At 33.4% G+C, this 26,459-nt stretch overlaps 1 protein-coding gene across 16 annotated transcripts in view; it reads right to left on the bottom strand.

Annotated features, from left to right (window-relative positions):
- The window catches only part of LOC141453691 (uncharacterized), a 298,436-nt gene that overhangs the window by 86,449 nt on the left and 185,528 nt on the right, over positions 1 to 26,459 (bottom strand). For all 16 annotated transcript variants that reach the window (XR_012458122.1, XR_012458121.1, XR_012458123.1 and 13 more), the window contains one exon: positions 7,515 to 7,654. Coding sequence is in view for 12 of the 16 variants with exons in the window: in XM_074127202.1 (XP_073983303.1) it covers positions 7,515 to 7,654 (140 nt within the window). In the remaining 4 variants the exon portion in view is untranslated. The remainder of the gene's footprint in view (positions 1 to 7,514; positions 7,655 to 26,459) is intronic.

Below are 26,459 nucleotides of genomic sequence, written 5' to 3'. Positions count from 1 at the left end.
GTGAATGTATTTATAGAGGGGGAGCTTGTGTGTGCTGCACAACTTTGTTCTTTTGTTCATTCATGGTGAAATGAATGTTGTTGAAAACAATAAATGGGAAGATCGTTTATTTTATTTATATATTTTTGGCCCACAGCTAAAACGATTATATGAAATTACTTTGCTATTAAATCCTAATCAATCTGGCAAAAGAATAAATAAAGATAACCATTGAAAGGATTTTTATTTAAAAACTTTGCTTTTTTCTTCCTTGAGAGTTTCTGTCTTGTGTTTAAAAACGGAACAAATGTTTTTAGTATAGGCCTGAAGCTATTGAGGTGAACAGAATTTTACAGGAAACGTTATGCTACTTTACTATATTGTCTTTTCAGCTTTTCGTATTATTTTAGAAAATCCCTTTCCCTTATTTATAAAAATCTTTTTACAAGGATAATGAATTTCGAGAAAGTTCTCAAAAAAGCTTTTATATTAAACTCCACTCTATAGTGCTTCTTCAGATTAATTTACTCTTACATCTTCTCTATACAATGAAGTATTGCCAGAATATCAAGTCTTTAGAATTGTTATTAAGTTATTTTAATTATTTTTTTCGTAAACGGCTGCATCAAATTTCACTAAACTGCACAGACAGACCGACATCCTGGAAAATTAAAGGTTTTAATGTTGCACAAGTAGTAGGACACCCTATTAACCCTTCAAATTTGGATTTATCATGTTTACTTTGTTATTGGCTAGTAAACATAATAAATCCAAATTTGAAGGGTTAATAGGGTGTCCTACTACTTAAACAACGTTAGAATCTTTAATTTTTCACTACAAGAAATGATGGGACCCTTATAGTGAATTATACGGAATTAACCGCCATAACTCACAAATTGGAATATAACTATAACGCCTCTCCTGTTTTCTTACACTCGTTATCCCATTTTTACCAATAAACTAACAGTCATGTTATTGTCATAAGATTTGGACTACCTCTAGAACCCTTACCACAATGCAGCTCTCTCGTTAAGTCAACACTGTGAATAACACAAATATTTTTAAAAATGTGGAGGTTATTTGAAAAATGAAATCGAAACATGAGGCTACCAAGACCGCTGATGAGATATATTACCCCTGTAGTTAATTAAGTATCCAGGCTTCCGCTTCTCTTACTTGTCTGCTATCCAGTGAGTAATCTGGTGGGGTTTCAGGTAAATTTGTACGTACAAAGACTAGCAGTTGATGACTGTTCTCAGATAGAATGTAATCGTCTTGGACGGTGATATACTATATACAGAGACTTTCAGTTTTACTTTTATTTGGCCAGAGAGATCTACCAACTCACTAACGGTAACATACAGACGACTAACTAGTAACTTTGCAATTAGCTAACTGAAGGAGAATGGCTAGCTGAGAGGTGGGGAATATAAGCTAATTGACTGGCTGTTACTTCGCTCAAGTTCGCGAAATCTGTGATGCAGGAGTCCATTTCTTTTGGGCCGCTCATTATATTATGTATAATATTTTTTTTCTTCTTCATCTTCTTATTGGCCTTTTGTCGATATTTCTTATAATTAAATTGATTAATGTGTATATTGCATTGTTTTTTTCTTAATTTTATGGTGCAAATCTTCCTCATTATTAATTATTACCAAAACAAAGACCACGGAATCAAGAATAAATAACTACTAAGGAAAATAAATTTAATAACTTTTCGAAAGGGAAGGGATTAGCTGAGTGGTTAGCGAGCTGGACTCCCACGCGGAGGTCCCGGGTTCGAATCCAGCTGCTGACCCTTAGATTTTCTCTTCCTAGGAGCTTCTTACAGCTCACTGTCCGGTGATGGACAGTGTTGTCTGTAACGAGAGAACACTGTCCGGAGGCCGGCAGTGCACTGAAAAAAGCTCCGGGCGCCAATAACCATAGATGTTGACGCGCCTTAAATCATAAAAAAAAAAAAAAAAAAAAAAAATAACTTTTCGAAAGTTCTAGTGGTCACTCTTCATCACATAGTAGCTTGCTTATTTGTTAAAAGAAAAAAAAAAAAAAAAAAAAATACAGCGGCAGCTAGTAATCCCTATTTTAAAATAATGCACGACAGAATGTTACAGAATCTAACACAGTTGGATGTAAGCGAAAACTCCATAGAATGTCTGGACTTGACAGCGTTGGACAAACTGCAAAGCGTCCAGTGTTCCAGAAACAAACTACAACATATCTCCTTGAACGGCACTTCGCTCTCCTCACTTATTGCCGGCAATAATTGTAAGTGTATCCGAGGACTTCATAGATTTTTATTTTCTTCTATTTCTTGAAAGATGAAGGATACAATAGTGAAAGTTTGCATATTCAGTTGCAATACTCTCTTGTAAGAAGTGAGAGAAAGTAAAAATTAAAGTTTAAAGGAATTCCTGTGAATTCTGTCAGAAGTAGTCGTGAGAGTGTTCACAGCAGATTTCTTCTCTTATTGCGCAACAGTTAGCAACCTCTTATTCTCTTGAGCAATGGCTATAAGTTATTAATTGTGAATGTCGACATCAAGCTATGAGTACTTCTATAAGCGGGTGAATATAAGTAACTCTAGTAATTACTTGTTTGATAAGTAAACAGTTTCACTGAACTTCAAAATTTTATTAAAACTTAAAAGTAACATCTAATTAAGTTTTCGTGTTAAGTTGATGCCGCTGTCGTAACTTTGTCATTAACCTCACATATTTGCAGTAAATGCCACTTATTCATTAATTATTATTTAACCCAGTTTTCATTTAATTTTTGTTTTAGTTTTATGTCTTCATAAAAAATAATAATTTTATGTAACTGAATTATAGAAAATCTTTTTTTCTATTATTATTATTATTTTTATCGATTGCGCCTCATTATTATTAATTTGTTTATTAAAACACAAAACATTTTAAACAGACCCATTTTGGGTATACTCCAGTTCGAATCTTTTTTTGGGAACTCTTATGAAACTGCCAGAGGAGCAAATAGAATAATGGCTTACTTGAAAGCATACGCTTTATTGGAGTTCTTTGGCAGGGATGAGGCTCTCACTAAGACCATTCACACCTTCTTTTTACTCGACGAAGGTTGAGCTGAGAAAGATTACTGCCCTGGTTACAGTGCACTACCTTTAATCAATCTTACAATTGCAACAGCAACGGAACTGCTTCGAAGCCAATGTGGCAAGGAATATAAAAATATCGTTCCATCTCCAGGGAAAAAAGCATAATCATTAGCTCGCATAATTAATACGCTATTCCCCACTGAAGATTAGTAACCATCAATCAATCTCTAAGTTTTTATGGTAGTCACGAAAGTGGATTTGTAAGTGAGAGAAGAGATCGAATCCCATGTATTACTACTACTACTAGTATTGGCGCTAGAGCCTATTACTGGACCTTGGCTTCCTCAATCCCCTTCCGCCAGTCCACCCTATCCATTGCAGCAACCTTCAAATTCCTCACTCCTAGCAGGTTTCTGGCATCCACGCCTACCCCATCATTCTCCATGGTAGGCCTGCCCACTCTCCTGACCCTATGTACATTTTCCTGCAGAAGCTGTCTGGGTGTTTCCAACTCATACTTCCTTGCCACATTGCCAGCCCATCTGAGCCTGCCAAGCTTAAATACTTTTACGATGTCTGCTTCCTGGAATAGATAAGTAGTTCCTGGATTCTTTCTTCTTCTCCAAACTGCGCCCTCTTTAATAGAGCCAAAAATTCGTCTAAGAAAAAAAAAATCTTTTTTGAAATTAACCAAGTTTCGGAGCCATATGTTAATACAGGTCGGATCAGGATCTTGTAGAGAAGCACATTTATATTTTTTGATATTAGGTTCCTCCTCATGCGCTTACTCAAGCCATAATAGCACATAAGAGCCAGAATATTCCTTCTTTTTATAACTAGGGAGAGATCGTTAACCCAAGAGATTAAGGTTCCGCGGTATAAGAATGAGTCAACTTGTTCAATCATATAATTGTAAAGTGTTACGAGCGAGGGATGAGCTGCAGGTCCTTGGCTCTTAAATACTTGGTCTTGGCAGCATTTATTTGTAGTCAAACTTTTCCAGTCGCTCTAACCAAATTAAGGAAGGTCCCTTCCATATTTTGGAAGGATCTTCGAATTACATCCACGTCATTTGTGTAGGCTAAAATCTGGACGGACTTGTGAAATATATTACCGGCTAGCGGGATTTATGCCTCACGCATTACATATTCTAAAATGAGATTAAAAAGTAGGCAGGACAGAGCATCTCCTTGCCTTAGACCTTTATTGCTGTTAAATTCAGATGAAAAACACCCTTTAATACGCATTGTGCACACAGTGTCTTTCATTATTATCTTAATTAAGCTTACTAGTTTCGGGGGTATATTTAATTGTATCAAGGCGTGGTACAGTTCTTCTCGTCATCAGCTGACTTGAAATCTATGAAGAGGTGGTGGATTTGGAGATCATATTCTCTTCCTTTTTCTAATATCATTCTTAGTGCGAATATTTGATCTGATGTCGATTTTTCTTTTCTAAGTCCACATTGGTATCTTCCTATCTCTCTCTCTCAGCGTGAGGAAGCAGTCGAATACAAAACGTTGGAAAATACCTTATATGCAAGGCGCCACGGTAGCCGAGCGGGTTAAGAGGCGAGACCTGCCAAAGCTAATATACATTGTGGTACTGGGTTCGATTCCCGGTTTTTAGGCCTTGGATTTTATTTAATGGTTAAATGAGAAATAGTAAAGTACGTTTGCTATTCGCCTCCGTCCACGACACCTAATAAATGGTAGTTGGCCCCGCCAGAAAAAATAGGCAATTACTTTACCTTTTTTTTTTTTTTACCTTATATGCACAATTAAGAAGTGATATTCCCCTGTAATTATTGCACTCTTACTGATCTTTTTTAAAGATAGGACATATAATTGCTTTTCTCCAGGAATCGGGCATAACTTCCGTAGTCTTTCGAGAAACAGTTCCCTCAGGTCTTTTATAGAATTTTCGCCCCATACTTGAACAGTTTTGGGTTGAGATTCACTTTGTTAATAGCAACCCTAATTTCTTCTTCATCAGGGGGCTCCATTTCATCATCATTAGGGATAACTAGCTGGGTGCTTCCATTTCTTGCTTCATCTCTTAAAAGATTTCCGAAGTGCCATGCCCATCTATTATGAATTTCTTTTTCCTCCGTAGCCATAGTCCCCTCCTCCAGTCTACAGGAAGTGCCATTTGGTTTAAATGGTGCTCTTGCCTGATTAATATTCTGAAAGAAACTTGGCTATTTCTACTTTCCTTTTGCAGCTCTAACTTCGAAATTTTCCTATTTTTCCATTGCCTCTTTTTCTTCCTGTGCAGTTTCTTTTCATCTTTTCTCCTAATACGGTATTCTTCTCTAGAAGCTCAAATCCCTCTTCTTGCAGTTATTTATTTATATGCCCTGTTTTTTCACTGGTTACCCAGATGCATTCTTCATCGAACCAATCATTTCTTTTTCTAGGTTCAATAAGCCCTATTATCTCATGGGCTGCATCGTTAATGGCTTTAGCACTCTATCCACCCACCTTTGGATGGATTCCCTCATCCTTTAATTTTAGCGCATTGAACGTTCATTATATTCACATTCCGTGTGTAGCTAGCTTTTATTTGTTAGAAAATGAACTTAGTAGTAAAATATGAGCTTCCGCCCCGTCCACGATACCTAATCGGTAGTTGGACGTTAAGCCCTGCAAACTTTATATGGATATATAGGTACATATCCTAATTTTTTAAGCATAAAAGATTATAACAAATGAATAATGTTATTTTATTAAACAATGTAGTACCTACGTCTTTATCTAACCTTTTGTGATTCAAAGGTACATGAAAATTAATTTTTATTTTCATTATACTTTTATTCGGAACGCTGGCTTTTTAGCCCGTATAACTGTGACCTTGCAGCCCGAGGACAAGGGAATGTACTGTACCTTTCTTTTTTTTAATTATGAAGAACCCACAATAAAACTCCTCCAATCCGCTCACAGCAATATTAGCCACACAAAAGAGACAATATCGTTCATGCGAATAGGCCAGCCATTTCTATTGTACCACTGGTAGCAGCGCTAAATCCAAACGTGTTCTAGCGTTCCCTAAGCACCAGGTTCCATGCTTGTTTCAGTTTGCAGATTACGCTTGAGCCAGGTTATAAATAGAAAAAAGAAAGTGGCTGGGACAAGAACTTGGAAGAGGTACGATAAGAAAATAGGAAAGGATGAGAAGAGGGAGAGAATCCTCAGTATTATGGACAAAGAGCAAAAGGGTCTGTATCAGTCGCTTCTTAGGATAGACAGAGTTGTTAGGGCCTATTCTTAACCGTACCTGCACGGGTAGTATTTTTAACTAAGCCATTTCTACAGCAGAAAGCCCATAACCATAAACTTAAGATTTTTTTAAATTGTGAAATCATCTAATATTTTATTTTCATGCGCGCATTTTAGAAAACTTAAAAGTTTCTCTTTCAGTATAAATAAATGCGCATTAATACATATCAGCAGTTGCTTTTGGCAATTTTATTTTGTTCTTGTAAGGGGAAAGTGGATTAGCACTTCAGGGAACCAAACGTACGTATCTTACAATTTACCAGCAAACAACACAAACCAGAACAAAAACATATAACACTGTCACCTCAGTAGTACTCAGAGAGCCTGGAGTAGTAATTGATGTATGCAACTGTTTAACTAAAATATTTGGGTGTAGCGAAACCACAAGTAAACTACAATCTCAAACACACTACCTGTCACAACTACATAATTAAAACCCCACATTCTGTGCGCAGTATACACAGAGACTTAAGGTCGCCTAAACATCTTTAGATCACAGTTGTGATAGCTTAAACCAATTCCTATCAAGTTCTTTTTATATCGGCATTAAATTGTACACTTACACTTTATCCACAAACTACAATAAAAAAAATGTGAAAAAATATTTAATGCTGGTTTCAACCTTAAGAAAAAATAAATTAAAACGAACAAATTTGGTTGAGCAAAATCTCAGTATAACAGTTTTTCCGCGCCTTCTGCCCAGATAAATTTTTATCTATTACCCAGCCATCAATGTTGTATTAAAACCATAAAAGATCAAACTCTTTTTTATTTTGTTAAAAATATTTTATTTTAATTCGAATTCACTTTTAGTTTATTCAATGAAATAGAGCTATTTCTTGGTAGCCACCAGACAATAACTGCAAAAGCATATTTTTAAATGTTCTTAATATAATTTAGACAATAATAAGAACCCTAAATAGAAATTAGAACCCGTTATTCTTTTGCATACATTGAAGAATAGATGACTGAAATTTGCTTTCAAAAACCATCTGAGCAGACATGAGGTGATAGCCAGGTGGCCTAACCAAATTGAATACAAAATTGTTTGATATGGTAAATTGAAGTCACAGATTCTAATACTAAACCCCCCAAATCAAACATTCAACTGTAATTAAATTAAGGCAAAAGTGCTTTTATTTATTAGTGCAATAATTATATACATATATATAAAAAATATATTTTACCTGACCGCTATGGAACCGTTAATAGGGGCACCATCTTTAAACCAGTGGAATGAAATTCTGGATGAACCCTGAGCCTGGCAGGTAAATGTGAAATTATCCCCCAACCTCACCCGATCTTCTTTTTTATCCACAGTTACGCTCTGTAACAAAGAAAAAAATTGATTATTAGCTTAAATCATTTATTAAGCTAATTAAACCAAAACTTCAATAATTTTTTTTTTTTTTTAATCTTTTATTGTAATTTACCACTGCAACAGTTGTTGCAACAAGCAAATATGGTGAAAGAAAAAAGAAATAAAAGGAAATCATGATTGGAGAAGGCACCCAGTGGTGCCACTCCAGTAACGTGCTTTGCTCTCACGATGAGAGAAGATCACGAGGCCATCTTCTCTTCAATCTCCTTAGAGGATTACCTGGTAATGTGGAGGAAGATAGGTGTTCTATGAGAGGGTTAGGATGAGCTACTGTAGAGGAATGAAATTTGAAGAAACGAGTGTTAGCAAGATCTGTAATGAAAGGAATTTTGAGGTCATTATGGATAGTGAGGAGCGTTAAGAAGTTTTCGAAGTATTTTTGACTGTAATGCCTGGAGGCGTAGTGAGTTGGAACGCTTAGTAGATCCCCATACTTCGATGCCGTATGACCAAATGGGTCGCAGTAACATTAGATATAAGAGTTTTTTTGTTATAAAAAAGATCTCTTACTATTAATTTGTATACTAATTTTAGTTAAATACGATTAATATAACTTGAAACCTAACATCAATAATGAAAAGTAGTATAAAACCATCCGTACGTATGTAATCTTGTTTTGGTACCGTAAGATATGATTAGTTACCACTTGTTTACGGAATAATGTTTTAAATTGTCGGCGTCTGAGTTCTTTTCCGTAGATTTTTCCCTTCAGACTGTCTTCATGAAGAGTGTGATGGCTCGTACTAGTCATATAGCAACATTCAGAATCAATGCTATTTAAGAGGATCTGTTTTATGACATAGTTGGCCAAATATTCACTCCCTCATTAAAAAGCAGCATTATACAAAGGGCGGTAGAAGTAATATGTAGCAGTCATCACGTATGTGAGCCATTTTAGAGTGCCCGCAGAGGTTTTTCTCTTCTAGATATAACTTGAAATTTACTCCTCACAGTTAGATTGCGCGATATGCAAGGGATTGAGTCTGAACAGAACAGCGGAATAGGTGTAATAATTAATTACAGAAGAGAATCTACTAGCCAAACTCTAGAGTTTGTAAGATTTCTGCAGCTCCATACTTTCAGCAATTAATGACCAAATTGATGAAGTGAGGACCCAACTCTGATCTTCCTTAAAAGAGGAATAACAAATTTATCCGAACTGAAGATTGTTTAAGGTAAAAAGAAGTTATTACATTAAAATGATTTCCATTGGAAAATGATCAACACAAAGAACACCTGATACTTCGTGGAAATTTGACTTTCGTAGATTGACTAATTTATTCAATTTATGTTTAGTGAATCAATTGTGAATGAAAGATCCATTGTACTTTTCTTAAGAACGATATCGAAAATTTGGGAATATTGCATTTCTTGCTTACGGAGCAGAAGAAAAAAATGAATAAACAATACTAATACTTTGGGAATGTACTTTTACAAAATTAAGTCCGTTGGAGGAAATTTCTTATTATTCTAAACTAAAATTATCTACCTACATTGACCACATTAGCAAAAAGTACCTAACATTGGTTATTGGTATTTATCGATTTAACTAATCAAGTTAGACTATTCAGCTGGCTCACCATTGAGAGAAAACTTTTAGTGAATTATTTTAAAGAAAAATGGAAATACGTAGAGACAATTTTCCTCAATAAAAATAGGGACCAAAAAGAAAAAGAATTAACTTTTTCCAGCTTAAGCTTAGGGAAGGGTCAGCATGAGCTATTAGCTCCATTGTTCCTCCAGAGCCAACAAATGGTATTCAGAGGTTCTAATGAAAAATGACCTTTATTCTCTCACCTTGCTCTTCCCTAACAGTTTTTGCTTTGAATTTATGGTGACTCTCAAGAGGATAAAAAAAAAAAGACACTCATTTTCCACAAACTACAAACGAAAAACTGAATTATTTCAATTAAACTATGTTTCACAACTATGTACTAATAGTGCCGAGGTTGTAATATTTCAAAACCGTGTTCACTTTCATGAAATTAATTCAATTTTTTTATTCATCAACTATCTTGCTTAAGTAAAAAGATATCGGTAATCTAGTTACAATTTAGTTTTTATCAATTGATGTGGTCCATTAGAACGTCCTTGTCACGAGTCAAAGATTTAGCGAGGCCCAGAAATAACAATAATAAAAACCGATTTCTATTTGCAAATCAGAAACTTTCTTATGTTGACGTATTTCGTTTAATTGACCCCAAAACTTGATATTCTTTCTCTCTCTCTATCACACACACAGTCTTTTGAATTTTCTTCATAGGTAACGAGGCTTAATAAAGATTTTAGATAATACCGTAAGTCAGCACTGTAAAATGAAGTTTATTTAAATGGATTATTATCCTACCCTTTTTTTTTTTTTTATCTAAAGTGACAGTTCTTTGTTGACATAAAAGTCTGAACTACGGTTGGTTGTTGCATTACAGGCATTACTTTTTTTGTAAACCATCATTGTCCTTCTTCTGATATGAGGGTCCTACACAAACTCTTCGTTAACTTTTCTAAAAAACATTTTATTCTATCCCACAATTTATTTTTTAATCTAATGCTAATCTATCTTACAAAATTGTGCTCTATACAAGATTCAAAAAATTATACTGAACTTTTAGTTGTTGCTTTTAATTTTTTATAGTTTTTATTTTTTAAGAGTGGAGTTTGTGAGTGGATATGTCGGTGAGTGACTGAAATGGTGACAGTAGACCCTTCTAATAAACATAGTTAATATGTGTAGCTTTTAATTAATTTATATATTAGTGCGCATGCTGTTATAGCAGAATTGTAGGTAGTAAAAATTAAAAAGAGCTATCAGTTGCATATAAATAAATTTTGGCAGAAATACCGCACTAGAATGTCGCAATAAGCTCCAGACGAATTCGGCTAACTACGAACCTAACTTACCCAAGAATGATGTAGTAAATTTTCGCCTAAACTTCCTTTTTAACACTAAGGTATTCGGATACTGATAGATCGATTACGTAAACTACCATTTTACCTTCCGCACCAGAACTAGGTCCGGACTTTTATAAATGTCACTATAATCTCTTGGACTTCCGTTGGGTCAGAAATGTCTCCACTGGTCTCCCAATGATGGACGAGAGGAATCAAAAAGGGCCTCCTCCATAGGTGTTTCCATTGTTTTACGGATATATGTGCAATATCATTGAATCAGCTTCATGCTTAGGGTAGCCGAATGAAACATCCATTCATAACATTACCGATGAATATGGCATTCCCTGTTGTTAATTAAATATTCTTTAGTTGGGCTTATTTAACAATCGCTGCTTGGGATTCTGAGTCTGAATCTTGTCAAAAATTGGCGCGATCCATATTCCCCCCTATTTAGTAAACGACCTTTCTTTACCAATTATTATCAATACAGATCGGGCGAAAGCTCGCATAACTGAGAGCTGTAGTTTCTCTTCATATGGTGAAGAAATAAACGACACCTTCAACATAGTTTCGAAGAAATAAATCTAAATACTAAGCCAAAATTGCCATAAAAGATTTTAAAGGCATTTGAAAAGCTTAAATTTTTATAGAAAGTCGTGCAATCTATATCATTTTTTGACGCTCTCTTGGAGCCGACAGGAAAGTTTCATATGATTTCCCTGACCTTACAATGATTGCATTAAACGTATGCATTATTTAAAGACTTCAAAAATAACGCGTTTATTTATTATGTACTGTTTAGTCTATATTCGTGCCTTCAACTTAAACAAATATGGCGGCTTGATTAGTTAGTTAATAATTAGGCCCTAAATGAGAAAAAAAGAGATGAGAAAGAGAAGTCAGGAGAAGCAGAAATCTTCTAATCCCTCCTTCTACGTAGATGCCGAAGATTAAATTTACCGCCGCGGATTTTCGGATGTCTTTTCTATGAATATGTACGCAAACACTGCTTAACTTGGAGACAGTTACCAATAGCATTGGTAAAAGAACGTCTATTGCAATATTTTGTCACGCAGGCTCTCTTGTATAGGACTGTCAAGGTAAAGATATTAAGGAAGTTGCGGTTGAGGGGTGTGCCAATCGGGTGAAGATACCCTTCCCGTACGGGAACCTTTACAATGAAGATTAAAAAAGCTGACAGTATGTCTTAAAGATTGAACACAGTTCCTCTCCCTTTAGAAGCAAAATAAACCTCTCTCTACCTTGACTTTGACATACAACATTATTTCCTTGCGAACTTATCGTTAACAAGAAATCTTATCTTTAAGCTACTGGCAAAAGAAGGAAATAATCAGAGGGAGTGAGTAGTAAACCGTTTTTACATCCATCAGCTTGATGTATAAATAACTTTTGACTGAGAACAGGATGTAGATTTACTAGGTTGTAATTTATCTTTTCCTGCACACATAAAGAAAAATAGTAGAGAGGGCAGTGGCCTCCAGAAAACATCATAAGCTCTTCCCAACTTTTCCGCCCTTTTGTTTTTGATTTATTTACATATACGTTATTTGTCTGCCAATTTCTGAATCAAAATTTACTGATTGATCGACCATATCACTTATCGTTTAAAATCAATAAAAGTTTTGTCATCTACTTTACATCTGGAATTGTAAACAACATCCCAAGCTAGATTTAATTAATTTAGGAATTAATCTCTTTCGAGCAGTAAGTAAAGAGAGTGTATAGATCGTCATAAACTTCGACATCAGTGAGAATGGTCTTCAGACGGATGGCCAGCAGAAGAAGAAGTAAACGCAGATTATTTTTCCCACTCAACTCCAAAAGAAAAATTTCTGACAGATACAGACATGTTACCCGGTGGAAAGAAAAGATGTACTTAGATCTGTAAGATAATTGGAATTTAGGAAGTTATGAAGCTTGAAGGTGGTTCGGTGCAAACCAGTTTGCAGACCAAAATTAAGCCGCCGGTAGTCCAAATACTAAACAAATTACTTTGTGGATGACCAGATAAAATAGAAAGGGAAATAAAAGGCTGCATTAAAAGGAAAATGTGAAAAGTTTTTTTCAGTTAGAATTATGCGGAAAGTTGGAAAAAAGAAAGTACACACTACAGTGATTTTACGAAAGATTCAAAACACACACATAAAGAAAAAGAAAAGGATTTTCAGCTTTCTAAAGGATTTTGTGTGGGTGCGTGTGTCAAGGCGCATGAACTAGGGCGGACGTTTACAAAGGTAAGTTTTAAACCTTTTCGCAACTTTATAGAATATTTACGTTGTTAGTTTACTAACCAGCCACTTTTTTTTTTTTTTTCTTGTAATTTATTTCTACTTAACAGACAATGTAAGAATGTTACCGCTGGAATCTGAAGTTCCACAAACCTAATATAATTTTGTAAATAGCGCCGCTCTCTTAACTTTATAAAGTATTAGCCTACAAAATGAAATGCACTAATTACAGTCAACAAACTTAAATGTGAAAAGTTAGTACAGTTATTAAAAAAGAAAAAGAATCTACTTAAAATAGTAATGTTTTCTGTTTAAGTGACAAGACAAGTATTTGTACTCAAGTATTATTTCAGAACATTGCACGGAATTTAAGAATTATGAAGAAGCAGCAGTACGCCTGCTTCAAATAAATAAGGTAAATATGAATATAATAAATATTGGAATGCTGAAGGGATTCGACAAACATAATATTTTTTTAATGGATCTCCTATCCAATGGAGATTTAAGGCAACTGTGGATACTAAAGAAAGTCATCTTATTTACAAAATTTAAATTTTCTCAGAGTTAGATTTCTTTCATTAGGGTTGCCCGAAAATCGCAGTTTTAAACACAGAAAAAAGGCTGGAATAGAGAACTTCATAAATAAGAAAATCACAGAAATATAATGTATATATTGATGAAGCAGCCTCATTTACGTTGAATCTCCTTTCTTTGGACGCTAATTATGGAAGAGTTAGTTACAGTCTGTAGTTCCAAGGAGTGGGAATCAATACGGGACTATCACAGTTGAACTTTTGAATCATAAAAGCTTAACCAAGCTGAGAAAAATTTACATTTTTTCCCCCATGCAAAAGAAAAAAACAAATAAAATACGGCGCTAATGACCAAGTTGTCGATGAGTCAAAAATAAGAACTAAAAAATGAAATAATAATAATAAAATCCTCAATTATCCTTATTAAGTGAGAATTGAACTACCATTTCTTTGGGGATCTAAAGCTTTCAACAGGAATTCAATTGTTACAACATATTGACTCTGAGCACCCAACCACGCACAGAACTGACATGGTTTCTCAGAGGTACAGGCTACAAACATACAACAGCTGGTGGTCACTAACATTTCGGTCCAGCATACTACTTGAAACCAACTCCAGCTCCATCACTATGCACTACACAATATTAACGTTCGAATTACATATTATATGCACAAAAATGCACTAAAAGAAGCATTAAAAAGTAAGATTAATTCTGATTGTAGATAAAAATGTTTAACGACTATATAAAATGGAAGAAAAAAGACTACTGCTACTTCAATTATGCATTATATATTATAATTTATATAATTGTAATACAAAGAATATTGGACAATAAGTAAATAGGACCAGCATGCGACTACGAGACTACCCATTTGCCTCTTCTGGGCAAATATACCACATCCGAGCAGCCCTTGAAAAACTACACATTTAACTTTAGAATTCTATGAAAATGAATTCTATGAATAATTATTTACTTAAATGAGTAGAATTAGAAAGTTTATGTAGTTACTAAAAGTAAATCCGTAGTAATATTTTATAAAACTGGCAAATGTATCAACTTAATTAATTAAATTTTTTTATGAAAAAAAGAGGGAGACAAAGTATATCTCTCTTGATAAAACCTTAATCTTCCACCAAAATTTCGGAGAATTCAACCCTAATTACAACAGAAAATTAGTATTCAATATATTCATGAAAACAAAATGAATAAAAAAATTAATTCACTTTTTTGCTTTAATCTCTTCATTTAACTTTTTACTTTAATCAATTTTTTAATGTGTTAGATTAATTAAAAATTTAAGAGAAAAGTTATTTACTGTTGAAAATACTTTTCGAAAATAAGTAAAGGGCTCTCACGAACTTTGGCGTCCTGCCTGAACCCCGACCGCCGCTGCTACAATCTTTTCTATTTGTTCTGATTTATTAAAAAAGTTGAAAGAAAATTCTATTTTTTTGAATTCTTAAGTAAATAGATTGGCAATAAACCTACACTTATCTCTGTAATATGCTTTGCCGAAAGATGTTTTTCGAGCAATTTATTAATTTTCTTTTCAGACATCTCCTAAAATGAATTATTGATGCGTTGCAATGTATGGAACCATCCAGTAAGCAAACAAACCACACTGTGGCTTGGAAGAATGGTGGCGTCTGAGGTAATCTCATTTTCTATGCACCCCTCGTTTTATATCCCTATGGTTAGTTCTACTTGACCAAGGAAGGGACATCTTTGGCTAGTTAGTGTTTTCGTTTATCGAATTTCCAATCGTGACCGTCATTTGCTATGGATGTAAGGGAAGATTATGCTAAAATTGGCTATTCTACTTGCCCAAGAGTATGTTCTCGAAGCGTAAATATCCACCCCCATTTATCTTTCTTTAACCTAAATTACCACTGTGTACATATTTACTAGTTAGGAGCGCGAGAAATACTTCTTTTAAGGATTGTTCATTCCCTTAGGGCACTTTGTGCTAATTGAAATGTAATCTGTAAAATAATTTTACATTGAATTTCAAATAATTTAAAGCCAACAATGTTAGGATTTGTCCAATGAAACAACAATAATTGACAATAATCATTTTTCTCTTTGGATTAATGAATCAGTCGCGAAGAAAAGATGAACAAGACTACTAAGTTATCACATTTTAACTAAGTACGAGAAGATACACTTTAATTTTTTTTGGATGTAATTAAATGTCCAAATCTTTGAATGAAGAATTGTTAAGTGAATGATTTTTTAAAAAAATACTTATAGCCGATTAGAATTTAGATGAAGTCATACAAGTGTACGTTCAAGTGAAAACCAAAAGCTACAGAAAATGTCACTTTACGGAAACCCATATTTTTTTGTAGGTCTCTCTAATCGTCCATTCGATAAAATGTAACAACTGCCAATAGATAAAATTAAGTTGCAAAAATCTTTCTGGAATTAAGTTTTTTTTTGTAATTTTCTAGAAAATGGCTCCAACGATTTTGTTCAATGAATGCCAATCATTTCTATAATAATGGATCATTTTTACCTCATACTTTTTGCTTCCACTCAAGCAAAAAAAAAAAAGAAACTGTAAGTACGATACTGCCAATAGAAGTGTAAAATAAATTACTGGGTCAGTTGCTCTCTAACTTCAATAGAGAGAAGCGTAAAGCTTAAAGTGTTGATGCGCAATCTGCCAATCGTGTTTTTCAAAAATAATGTATATCAATTTTTTTTGTCATCTATTTTATTTAAATTATTAAATTTTCAAGCTAGTGATTGCTTAGACCTTCTTAGAGTAGGCTTCAAGAATAAATAAATCTAGAAGAGAAGCGAGAGAGAAATTTACGTGCATATAACTGAGTACAATGTAATCAACAGATAATAAATCTGTACCTCGGAGGGAAAAGGCACCATGTCCATTTTTTTCGATTTTCAGATTTTGGCATCATTTAACAAATTTTTTGTTGCTCTTTCTACAGGTGTAAAGCACTATGACCTATGTTTACTATTAAGCGATTTATGTATTTTTAAAAAGCGCTATGATACTTCATTACTCAAGGGTAAAAGGCACTACATGGGCATAAATTTTTTCACAATGGAGATGAAAGTAAAATATTTTAAAATATGGGAGTTAAAGTGGCCGTACCTAATGTAATAATTACGGTGAGAAGTACAGGAAAGAGTATAACCGGAAAAGTGGAACAAAAAATGAATTTGGAAAAATATCTTCATTTGGCTCCCCTGTAAAATTTACTTTTTGTGACATGGTGCCTTTTCCCTCCGAGGTACAGAAATATTAAACATCTGATAAGTCAGAAAATGTGAAGAAAAAAGAAACCTTAAGGTACTACTACGTATTTATTTAAGACGCGTCAAAATGTGTTATTATTGGCGCCCGGAGCTTTTTTCAATGCACTACCGACTTCCGTACTGAGAGAATTACGAAAGAGAAGTAATGGGCTGAGAGAAGCTCCTAGGAAAAAAAAATCTAATGGCCAGCAACTGGATTCCAACTCGAAACCATTAAACGCTATTCACTGAGCTACTCCCTTCCCTAACTGTCGTAATCAACAATATTATTGATTGGAAGTAAAATTCTCTACAATGAAATGGTGAAGTATCTTCTAATTATGGATCAAAATATATGTATGTTAAAAGTATGAATTTAAAAAAAAAAATCTAAAATAATTAAAATCAAGATATTTCAATTGATTTAGGTATTATGAGTTTACCTAAGTAATTTTGCCTGCAGAAAAAATTATTACTACTAATATATAAAAATTGGTATTGAAAGCATTAACTAATTATAAATTTCATATCTCTAATACAAATTTGAATAGTAAATACAATCTACTAATAGAATAATTCAATGGTTGGTTATCAGTAAAGACTGGAATTATGCCAGCCACAATAAATAATAGAGTTTATCCAGTCTTTGACTTGCGACATTATTTATTAAAGTCAGGGCATTGTTAAAAGCGCATACATTTATTTTTATTTAATTTTTCTAAATAAATTACTAATTTATTCTCTTCCCGATGAAAAATTTAAAATTTTATAGTGCTTTATTTTTGTACTGCATCTAACTTATAACCTTTACAAAATAAATTAATTATATTTTATCCAAAAAACTAAGAGATAAATAATGTAATCAGTTAACAATGTAATGTTAAATAAAATCAGTTCTTTGCAAAGGATTAAAACTTACAGCGCTTGTTTTCTTATTTCCCTCTCTAATCTTTGTAACAGATTAAAACAAATCTAAATTTTTTTCGAAGATTTTGAAAAATAAAAATAAAAGTAGAGAAAGTTATTAACCGAGGTAAAAGTTATTTATAATCTGAAGTTTGCTTACTATTCATTTCCCATAAAAATCGATCGTCCAGATTTTCGTATTTAAGTTTCCTGTTAGCACAAACCTCTGAGCTAATCCCTCCTTTTGCCAGCTAATATTGATTATATCAATGGAAGAAATAGCGAAAGAGAAAACAAAAATGATAAACTCCAGTGGTGATACCCTAAATAAAAAAAATGTAAAGCCGTGCGTAGGGCTATGCCAGTTGAGAACCTATTATTCCAACGAAGCTAGAGATTGGAATTACAAATTGGGCATCTACTTGGTGGAAGGGGACCACTTTCCGACTGTGGCACACATTCATAAAAGGCATCTGCTCTTCAGGTAGCGAGACATCGAGTAGTTCTGCTACGACTTGCATAAACCTGAAAGAGGGTTCCGCAGGTTTATTTACCAAGACTTATATTAAGATAGTTTCGGTTTCACTCCTCCCTTATTTCAACGGTATTATAGTTTTCAAAATGGAGGGCAGAAATTATTTTTACAAGTAATCCAAAAAAAAACTAACCCTTCGAAATAGAACTAACAATTGAAATATGAATGTGAATGTGTTGAACAACTTAGAAATTTATTTGTAAATCAGAAATGTACAATAGAATACTAGCAAAATTCTGAAGTGAAGATAGATTGGCGATACCAATGTAATCTAAGAATAATGCCCAACCATATGATAAGGCAAGGGTGGCGCCAGCATGTACTTCCCTTAGTCGACTAGCTTCGATGACTATAGTCCAGGGAAGAGGAAGGGGCGGATGTGCTACATCTCTCATTTCATGCTACTTCCTGATAAAAGCTGTAATGTAATGGACGTCTCAGAGAGAAATGGAGGCGCCATTCTGCACTGTTTTTAAATTCAGAAAGGCATTAGTGGGCAGGTAGTCAATGCACCAACGGAACAACAAAAGGAAATAAAGTAAAATAATAATAACTATTGATTTAATAGAGTTTTGGAGTGGACACAACATCCTTCATCATAAATGAACCTCTACAGTTTTGTAATCAATAACCTTTTTGGTAGAAATTTTAAGTTTCAAAATTTAATAACATAAATAACGATTAAAAAAAAAGAAGACGTGTGTGTATTCACAACAGCTTTTTTAAGATACCAATTTTTTTTTTTTTTTTTTTTTTTATGGAATAAACGAGCAACGTCTTTTAAAAAAGCCACTTAACACTTTCCTTCTTCTTTTTCCAAATATTGGAGCAGCTCTCTAGATAGAAATTATATATATAGTTATACACTATACATATAATGTGTGTGTGAGTGAGTGTTTATGTGTGAGTTTGAATACCATTTACAAGATCTCGATCTCTAAGAGGAACATTGCATCTTTACACTGCATTCTTCAATGTAGGTACTTTTTCCTATGCTTCAAAGACTCTCCCATTTACTGTCACACGACGAAGGCGACTCTTACCCAGTGATGATTAATGATTGCCTTAATACCACGAATAAAATGAATTTTTTTAGAGAAGAATGTAGTTTTACGTAAAAATAAATAAAGAGTATAGTAATGGAGTGCAAGAAATGGATTTTTTTTCTATTTTCTCTCACCGTTACGAACTTCATTTTCAGGGCTTTCCCCTTCTATAATAAGACTTCCAATAGCACTGTAATAGAGAATCTTTCATTAAATTCATAGATTAAATTAAATAGTAAAATTTCTATCTATTAATATTAAGTTAATGTTCAGGATTTGTTCCATCGACAGAAAACATTATTTATTTTTAAACATTACGCTACAGCAATTTAAACAATTGCAAAAGCAGCACTACAAAAATGGCAGACAGATTACAATAATGGTGATAAAGGTAGATTCTATAAAACTATGGCAGATCAGTTACCTAGACAACCATGGTTTAAGGGAACTGTCACTAATAAATGGGTTGTTACGACAATAAGCAGGCTGAGAGCGAACCACGCGGTGTGCGGATCGAATCTACACAGGATCAACAAAAGGTCCTCTCCTCTTTGCGTAGATTGCAATGAGGAGGAGGATTTCAAACATGTAATAATGATATGTCCACGTTATGTGGTAGAAAGGAAACGCATGTTTGACGATATATACAGGTATTTAGATGCACCATTTCGCTACGAAGACATTATATTCTCCACCAACATTTATGTGCTTAAGTCGATAGCAGAGCTAGCAATGAAATATGAATGTATTTAAAAGCTATAGCCGAATTAGAATGAATGGAAGAAAATGCTTAGAGAAGGATTACGTGATTTTAATTTTGGTTAAGCTCGTAGAAGGATGGCAGGAGCACAGAGTGCTGCTCCATCCATGATGTGCTGCTCCATCCATTAGCAGTAGTTTATGTAAATATCGGTATATAGTAGAATGATGAATGTGTGAAGCGAATGTATTTGTAGGTAAGAATGGAGAGTGAGTGATATTCTAGTGATAAGCACCTAGACGATACTGGCTGTATGGCGGAAGCCAATGCCAAAAAATAAAAAAAATACAAAAAAAACATTACGCTACTACTATAACATGTAACCTTTATATAAAACTCAGTAACGTGTAACTCCTTCGGTATTACAACCCTAATGTTGAAACGTTCCTCAATTATGTAGTTATATATTGTCTTGAAATGAGCAAAATTTGATAGAGATTCCTGTAAAACCAATTGAAATATAGCGACTCTAGTGTTCAGTATACCATGAGACCCGAACAATGTTGCGGCATTGCAAGATATGATACAAGTTCAGTACCAAGAGCTGCGGTGCAAAGTAAGTCTCATAGGAAGTTTAATGGATTCCTCAAAAAACGTCAATTATTATGTACGCGGCATTATTCAACATCCTTGTCGGTCATTCGAATGATCGTAGGCTTACTTGTGGACTATTATAGACTGAGGAAATACACATTGCTCGGATTCAGAGAGCGGTTACCTTGCTCTCAGGAAGAAGTGGAAACGCCGCAACACGTATTCTATCAGTTTAATGTTTGGATAGTTCTTAAGCCAAAAAAAAAAAATCATGCCTTTAAGTTTTACCTGGGGTTCCTTTCTGATTTCTACATCTAATCTAATAGATTGGACTGAAGGAGGTGTCTTAAAGAGACCTAGACCTTTACAGCATTGAATAGGTTATTTCCCTAAATATATTTTAATTGTTTAAGGTACCATCTTTCAAAATAAATTCTTGCAGCCAATCTGTTACGTTGCGTACTTTAATTACCTTTAAAAAAAGAAGAAACAAAAGTCAATTACTAGCAATATTAAATTCAACTTGAAAAAATTTCATTTCGCATCTGCATTATATGAGCCAATACGAAAAAAGTACTGAAACTATAAACTTTCTGTCTCGAATAGTAAGAGAGGAAGATATTTCGGATAATTGAAATGACTTTGATTTAGACGACAGTAATTTTGATGCCTAAAAATTTAGCGCTGTTCAAAACCAACCTGTAACAAAAATTTTCTTTTTTACTACCATCTTTTAATGTCTTTAACCTAATAGAATTTGAAATTATTGCGATTTTTCATATCAGAATTATATTTAAATCATGTACGAGTATATTCCAAGACACACTAGATAACATTGAATATTTTTAAAAACTACTTTTCAAATTCATGGGATCTCAAAACATTAACTTTAATTTAAATATTTGGCTTCGCTATACACACTAATTATTCAAGTGAAACAAAAATAAATTTAAAAAAGGTTCAAGATGGAATTATTAATGTAAAATAAAATAAATTACGTGTTATACCTAATTACTTAAATAATTACGCAAGTAATATTGTTTATTTATTTAAGAAAACAAAAGAATACGTGTAGTACACTAGTGTTCTATATTTAGAGAGAAGCAGGGATGAGAAACATGTAGCCAAAGGGTTGAAAAGTTAAATGAAGAAACATGCCACTGTCTCTGATAAATGTACGCTTTTATAAAACAACTGTTAGCAAGTACTTTTAACTTTTCCAACTTTTGACTGTACGGCAGTCACTTAAAGTCCGGAGGTAAACCGGAATCTGTCCAAACAATGAAAACTCAGCAGAGTTTCTTCCAATGGTTCATGCAATAAAGAATGAAAAGGTAGTTTCTAATGTACATTCATGGTTTTAAAAAAATCTAGAGGGAAGTATTAAATTTAATCTCTTGAAAAAATATTTTAGGGAAAAAGAAATTTAATTCAGTAAACCGTTGAAATATTGAACCACCTCTAAGCTCTATTTCTTAAAAAAGTAAAACTACAGGCGTGTAATATTTTACTGGATACTGGAGGTCATAATAATTAATAAATTTAAAAAAAAAAAAAAATCATCTAGATGTTACGGTCAGTATTTAAGAAATGTTAATAAGACAAATACACTAGAAGTAGATAAGTATCTGAAATTGATTTAATTGATTAAGAATAGATCATAAGCAAAAAATAAATTATAGTTTCATTCGTACAATGTCTGCATTCAAACTTGAAGCATTGAATGAACAATTCAGGTTTTAGATGAGACTGGAAGTTGATTGATGGACAAAATTTATTATTATTTATTTAACTTTTAAAATTATTTTGGAGGAAAGTATAATTCAGAGAGATTTAGAAAGGCGACAATTATTAAAACTAAAAATACCATCTAAAAATTATGAACATAAGGTAAATAAACGTATTACGTATATAATCTAACAATAAGTGTTAGATAGGAGTAATGGGATGATGGCTTGATGAAAAAGGATGCTACAAGGAGGCTGTTCTTTAAGTAAAGTTTGAAAATGTATAAGACTAAGTGATTAAAGTGAATCTGTCGAGCGACGAATGAAGAATGTGAAAAGACTGAAGAAATGGTTGAGTATGGAATAAAGAAAACCTAATGAGGAATCTGTCTCTTTGGTGATGCTGACAATGTTTCAATTGTCTTTCTCCAATATAGGAATTCTTTCCTCAGCTAAATCGCCTAGTTCTAAATCTTTTCACTATAACATTTTAATACTTTTGCTACTGCTACAACAATAAACGTGCCGAATTTAAGAAATTGAGTCATAAACTTTAATCATAATGCACCAAATATTCAAACTCTCATAAAAATTGCAAATAATTGTAACGATATAATTTTATGATAAAAAATACGAATATGAATGAAATAAGAACAATGTCAATTCTGAAAAGGCAAATGAAGTAAAGTAAAATTCAGTCGTCTATTTCCCTTCGTTAAATTAAAAATAAATTAGGCGACAACTTTCATTTCTCAGCTTAATATTACTTTCTTGTAACGTAATGGTTAGGATCAAGTAATCCATTCTTATCTTTAGAATTTTTGTATTCAGTTCAGGAACTAATACAGGGAAGACAAGCTCAGGAGAACTTAACAATTCAAAGTAGGTGATATACATTTCAATACTTTTGGCAGAATCATTATTCTGTTTGGGTTGTCTCATTTTCTGGATAAATCTCTTTTTCGCACACACACTAACTCCTATCTCATTCTTTCCCTATCTCACTGTTTCCCTTATAAACATATATATTCTGCTATATTTGGCTGCAATGAAATTTAACTCAATTATATTTTCATGGATGAAAAAATATATACTATTGCAAGATATCTTGGAGAGAGTGAATAAGAATGTTCCTGAAGTTTTATTAAGGGATTAACGAAAGGGATGGTAGAAGAAAAAAAAGGTTAGTTCTTTTTCTATAAAAGCCAGGGTGATACAAAAATTTCTATAAACACTAGAACTGATTTCCATAAATATGGGATGGAGTTCTACACACAAATATTCTCAGAAAAAGTGAGACCGAACCTAGGAAAAAAAGGTTATGAGGTTTTAATTAAGACACGTCAATTGTGAGGTCATAGGTGTCGGGGAGCATGTTTCTCATAACAGCAAACACTATTCAACAGCGGAATGAGCTGAAGAGCCAAAATGTATGGAGAGAATAAGATACCAGGGGGATGATGGCCTTAGTTCGTCGTTTAATAAAATGAGTGTGACCGTACTGGAGACAGTAGTCCAGGGGTCCCCAAACAACGGCCTGCGGGCCACAAGCGGCCCTCTGTGGACATTTATCCGGCCCCTGCCGCACTTCCGGAAGGGGCATCTCTTTCATTGGTGGTGGTCAGTGAGAGGAGCACTATATGTGGCTGTCACAAAGCGTTGCGTCGCTCATGTACAGTACTACTTCCGATGACGCGCGATGCACGCGTCACGGCTCCGAAAACAGTGTAAAATAATAGCAGAAGTAGGAAGAAAGGCAAAGCACTATAACTAAACCGGACATTTTCAATCTCATTAGCCAAAAGCAGGTCCATAATTCCCACAGAAATACTGGGCAGTTTGTTGATTAAAACTTGTTCTTTATTTGAAATATTCTATTTGTTCCCGGTTTTATTTTTTTTTCCTTTAAAATAGTTTGTTTTATAGTCCGGCCCTCCCACGGTCAGAGGCACAGTGAACTGGCCCCCTGTGTAAAAAGTTTGGGGACTCCTGCAGTAGTCAGTCACCTGTGGTGTATGAATTTCATTTCGGTGGTCCTGTAGAATTTCAGATACGCCTGTTGTATGAAATTCGTTACAAGAATGAATTGTAATGGTTTTGAAGTCAATCAAAAAATCATTCAGAAATCTCTGTAGGTTTATTGTGGGAGGTAGTTTGAGGGTGATTACTTAACAGGAGGTAACTTCCTGGTCACCTAAAACCTAAAACCATCAGCTGGTGGCAGTACTGACTTTTGAATATGTATTAGTAAATTCAAATTTCTGATCAATTTGTTCAATGTTGACCAAAGTTCCTAAACAAAGATTACCAGAGCACATAGTTTCCATGGTTTGTCAACATGGTGATAGTTAGATGCTTCTGTTTCACAAAAGTATTTACTTCAGAATAACCTTATTTCAATTCGAATAATTGATAAATAAAAAGAGAGAGGTGCATTGGCTTGGAACTATTAGAAGAAGGAAATTCATGCCACGAATTTTAAGAAATGTTGCTAAAATGCCAAAATTTAAAAAATATTATTATTGTAATTTCAGTTTACAGACTTTCTACTTAAAAAATAAAATTATACTCATAAATTTAATAAAAAAAAAAAAAAAAAAAAAAACAATCACGTAAGGACTAGGAAAATTATATGAGGGAGAAATGAGTACTAATATAATTTGTGTGAACAGATGGACTTTGCTGGCAATCAGCCAAACATAAACCGTGCCTGTATTAAGTTGCCCTATTACACATTTGATTGATAAAGTGTCATTGGCTAATCACAAAACACTTAAACACAAACATTGCATTCAATGTGACCATAATACGAGAATATAAACCACATCTCTAGCATACTCATTTCAATCGTACTACTGACCTGGTTAACATTATAAACGAGTGTGAAATATACGTGTCCACATCACGATTTATTATGCTTTGAAATTATTATCAATTTCCACATTATATTAGGTCTACGATTATACTTATATAATTCAGTATCTCAATAATCAATTAACTAAGTGCGAAAATAACAAGCTTCTCAGTTTTTAAAATCTTTTTAAGTTCCTTAAAAAACTTAAATAAAATTGAATTTCGAAACTTTTAGAACACTTTTTTTTTTATTTAAACCAATTAAACTACTATTCTTCAAACCCTGTCTCAGAAATGCTAATAAAAGTCTGGTGCTCGGTGGCACAGTTTTAGTAATACTGAGTTTTGATCTCGAACATTTTTTTTGAAAACGTCTTTTTAGGTGAAAAGCTTGTATAAAGTGACTTAATTATATTGTGACACTCATAGTGGGCTAGCCATTAGTATTATTAGAACCCCAGTCTGGTAACATCAATAACACTTAGTAGATCATCTTCAATCAAAGACTCACAAACTTCAAGGCCTATTAAACATGAGTTTGTATTTGGATTTAGCGAAACTATAGACATACTCGAAGCCTATCATCTCATACATAGGTACAATACATTCCTAGTACCAACGCTGTCATTGAGTAAAGCAATAGTTATTTTAGATCACAGAGAGTGGTTTTACAAACAATTTCTTTACAAACTAATACTTCTACCTCTATAGGGAGCTTTAATAAAACAGCCAAACAAACAATTTACCTCTAGGTGCAAGAGCGAAAGATCAACTTAAACAAAAGTTAAACTAAAAGCAATAAAAAATCCTCTGCTAGACAAATTTGAATTAAGCTGAATGATTCCTCTGATTTCCGCTAACAAAGTTTTATTACCAACCTATACAAAAAATTATTTAATATACCTAAATTGTTTATCTTTAGTCACATATGTATAGAGGAGCAGCTTTGAATCTGAGATAATAAAATGTTCATAGAAACATAAAGCATAGTGGTGCTTTACAAAAGTTACTAATAAACTTTAGTGAGCTCATTAGATGTATTTGTCTGACTATAAATATCAACTGAGGTTTGAATTTAGACTGTCTAGAAGCTAAAGGCAGATATACATGTTTGTTTTGTTTTTTCATTAATACCACATTTACGGTTAATTAAAAATATATAAAGGTAAATTTCAAATATACGTTTTTAAATTTTTTTTTAGTAATTACAATGAACGTTGGAAGGATTTATAACATATAAATATATAAAATGTTACACATTTTATGTAATGGGAATGTGTAGTAGGGTGTAACAATATTTGTTTATTTAATATGACATATTTTACAGACCTTTCATTACATGTATAATTTAATTTAAGTTTGATATCACTTCCTAATACTCAGTTTATTCAAAAATTGCTAAGTTAAATTCGTATTTTCCGTTATTTATTACTTTTCATGAAAATTTCTTGTATTA

This window comes from Rhodnius prolixus, unplaced genomic scaffold, assembly GCF_049639745.1.
Source record: "Rhodnius prolixus isolate KJV_2025 unplaced genomic scaffold, Rpr scaffold_3, whole genome shotgun sequence".
Classification (NCBI taxonomy): Eukaryota; Metazoa; Arthropoda; class Insecta; order Hemiptera; family Reduviidae; genus Rhodnius; species Rhodnius prolixus.
The sequence above is the reverse complement of the archived record's forward strand: the minus strand, read 5'-3'. Positions and strand labels throughout refer to the sequence as shown.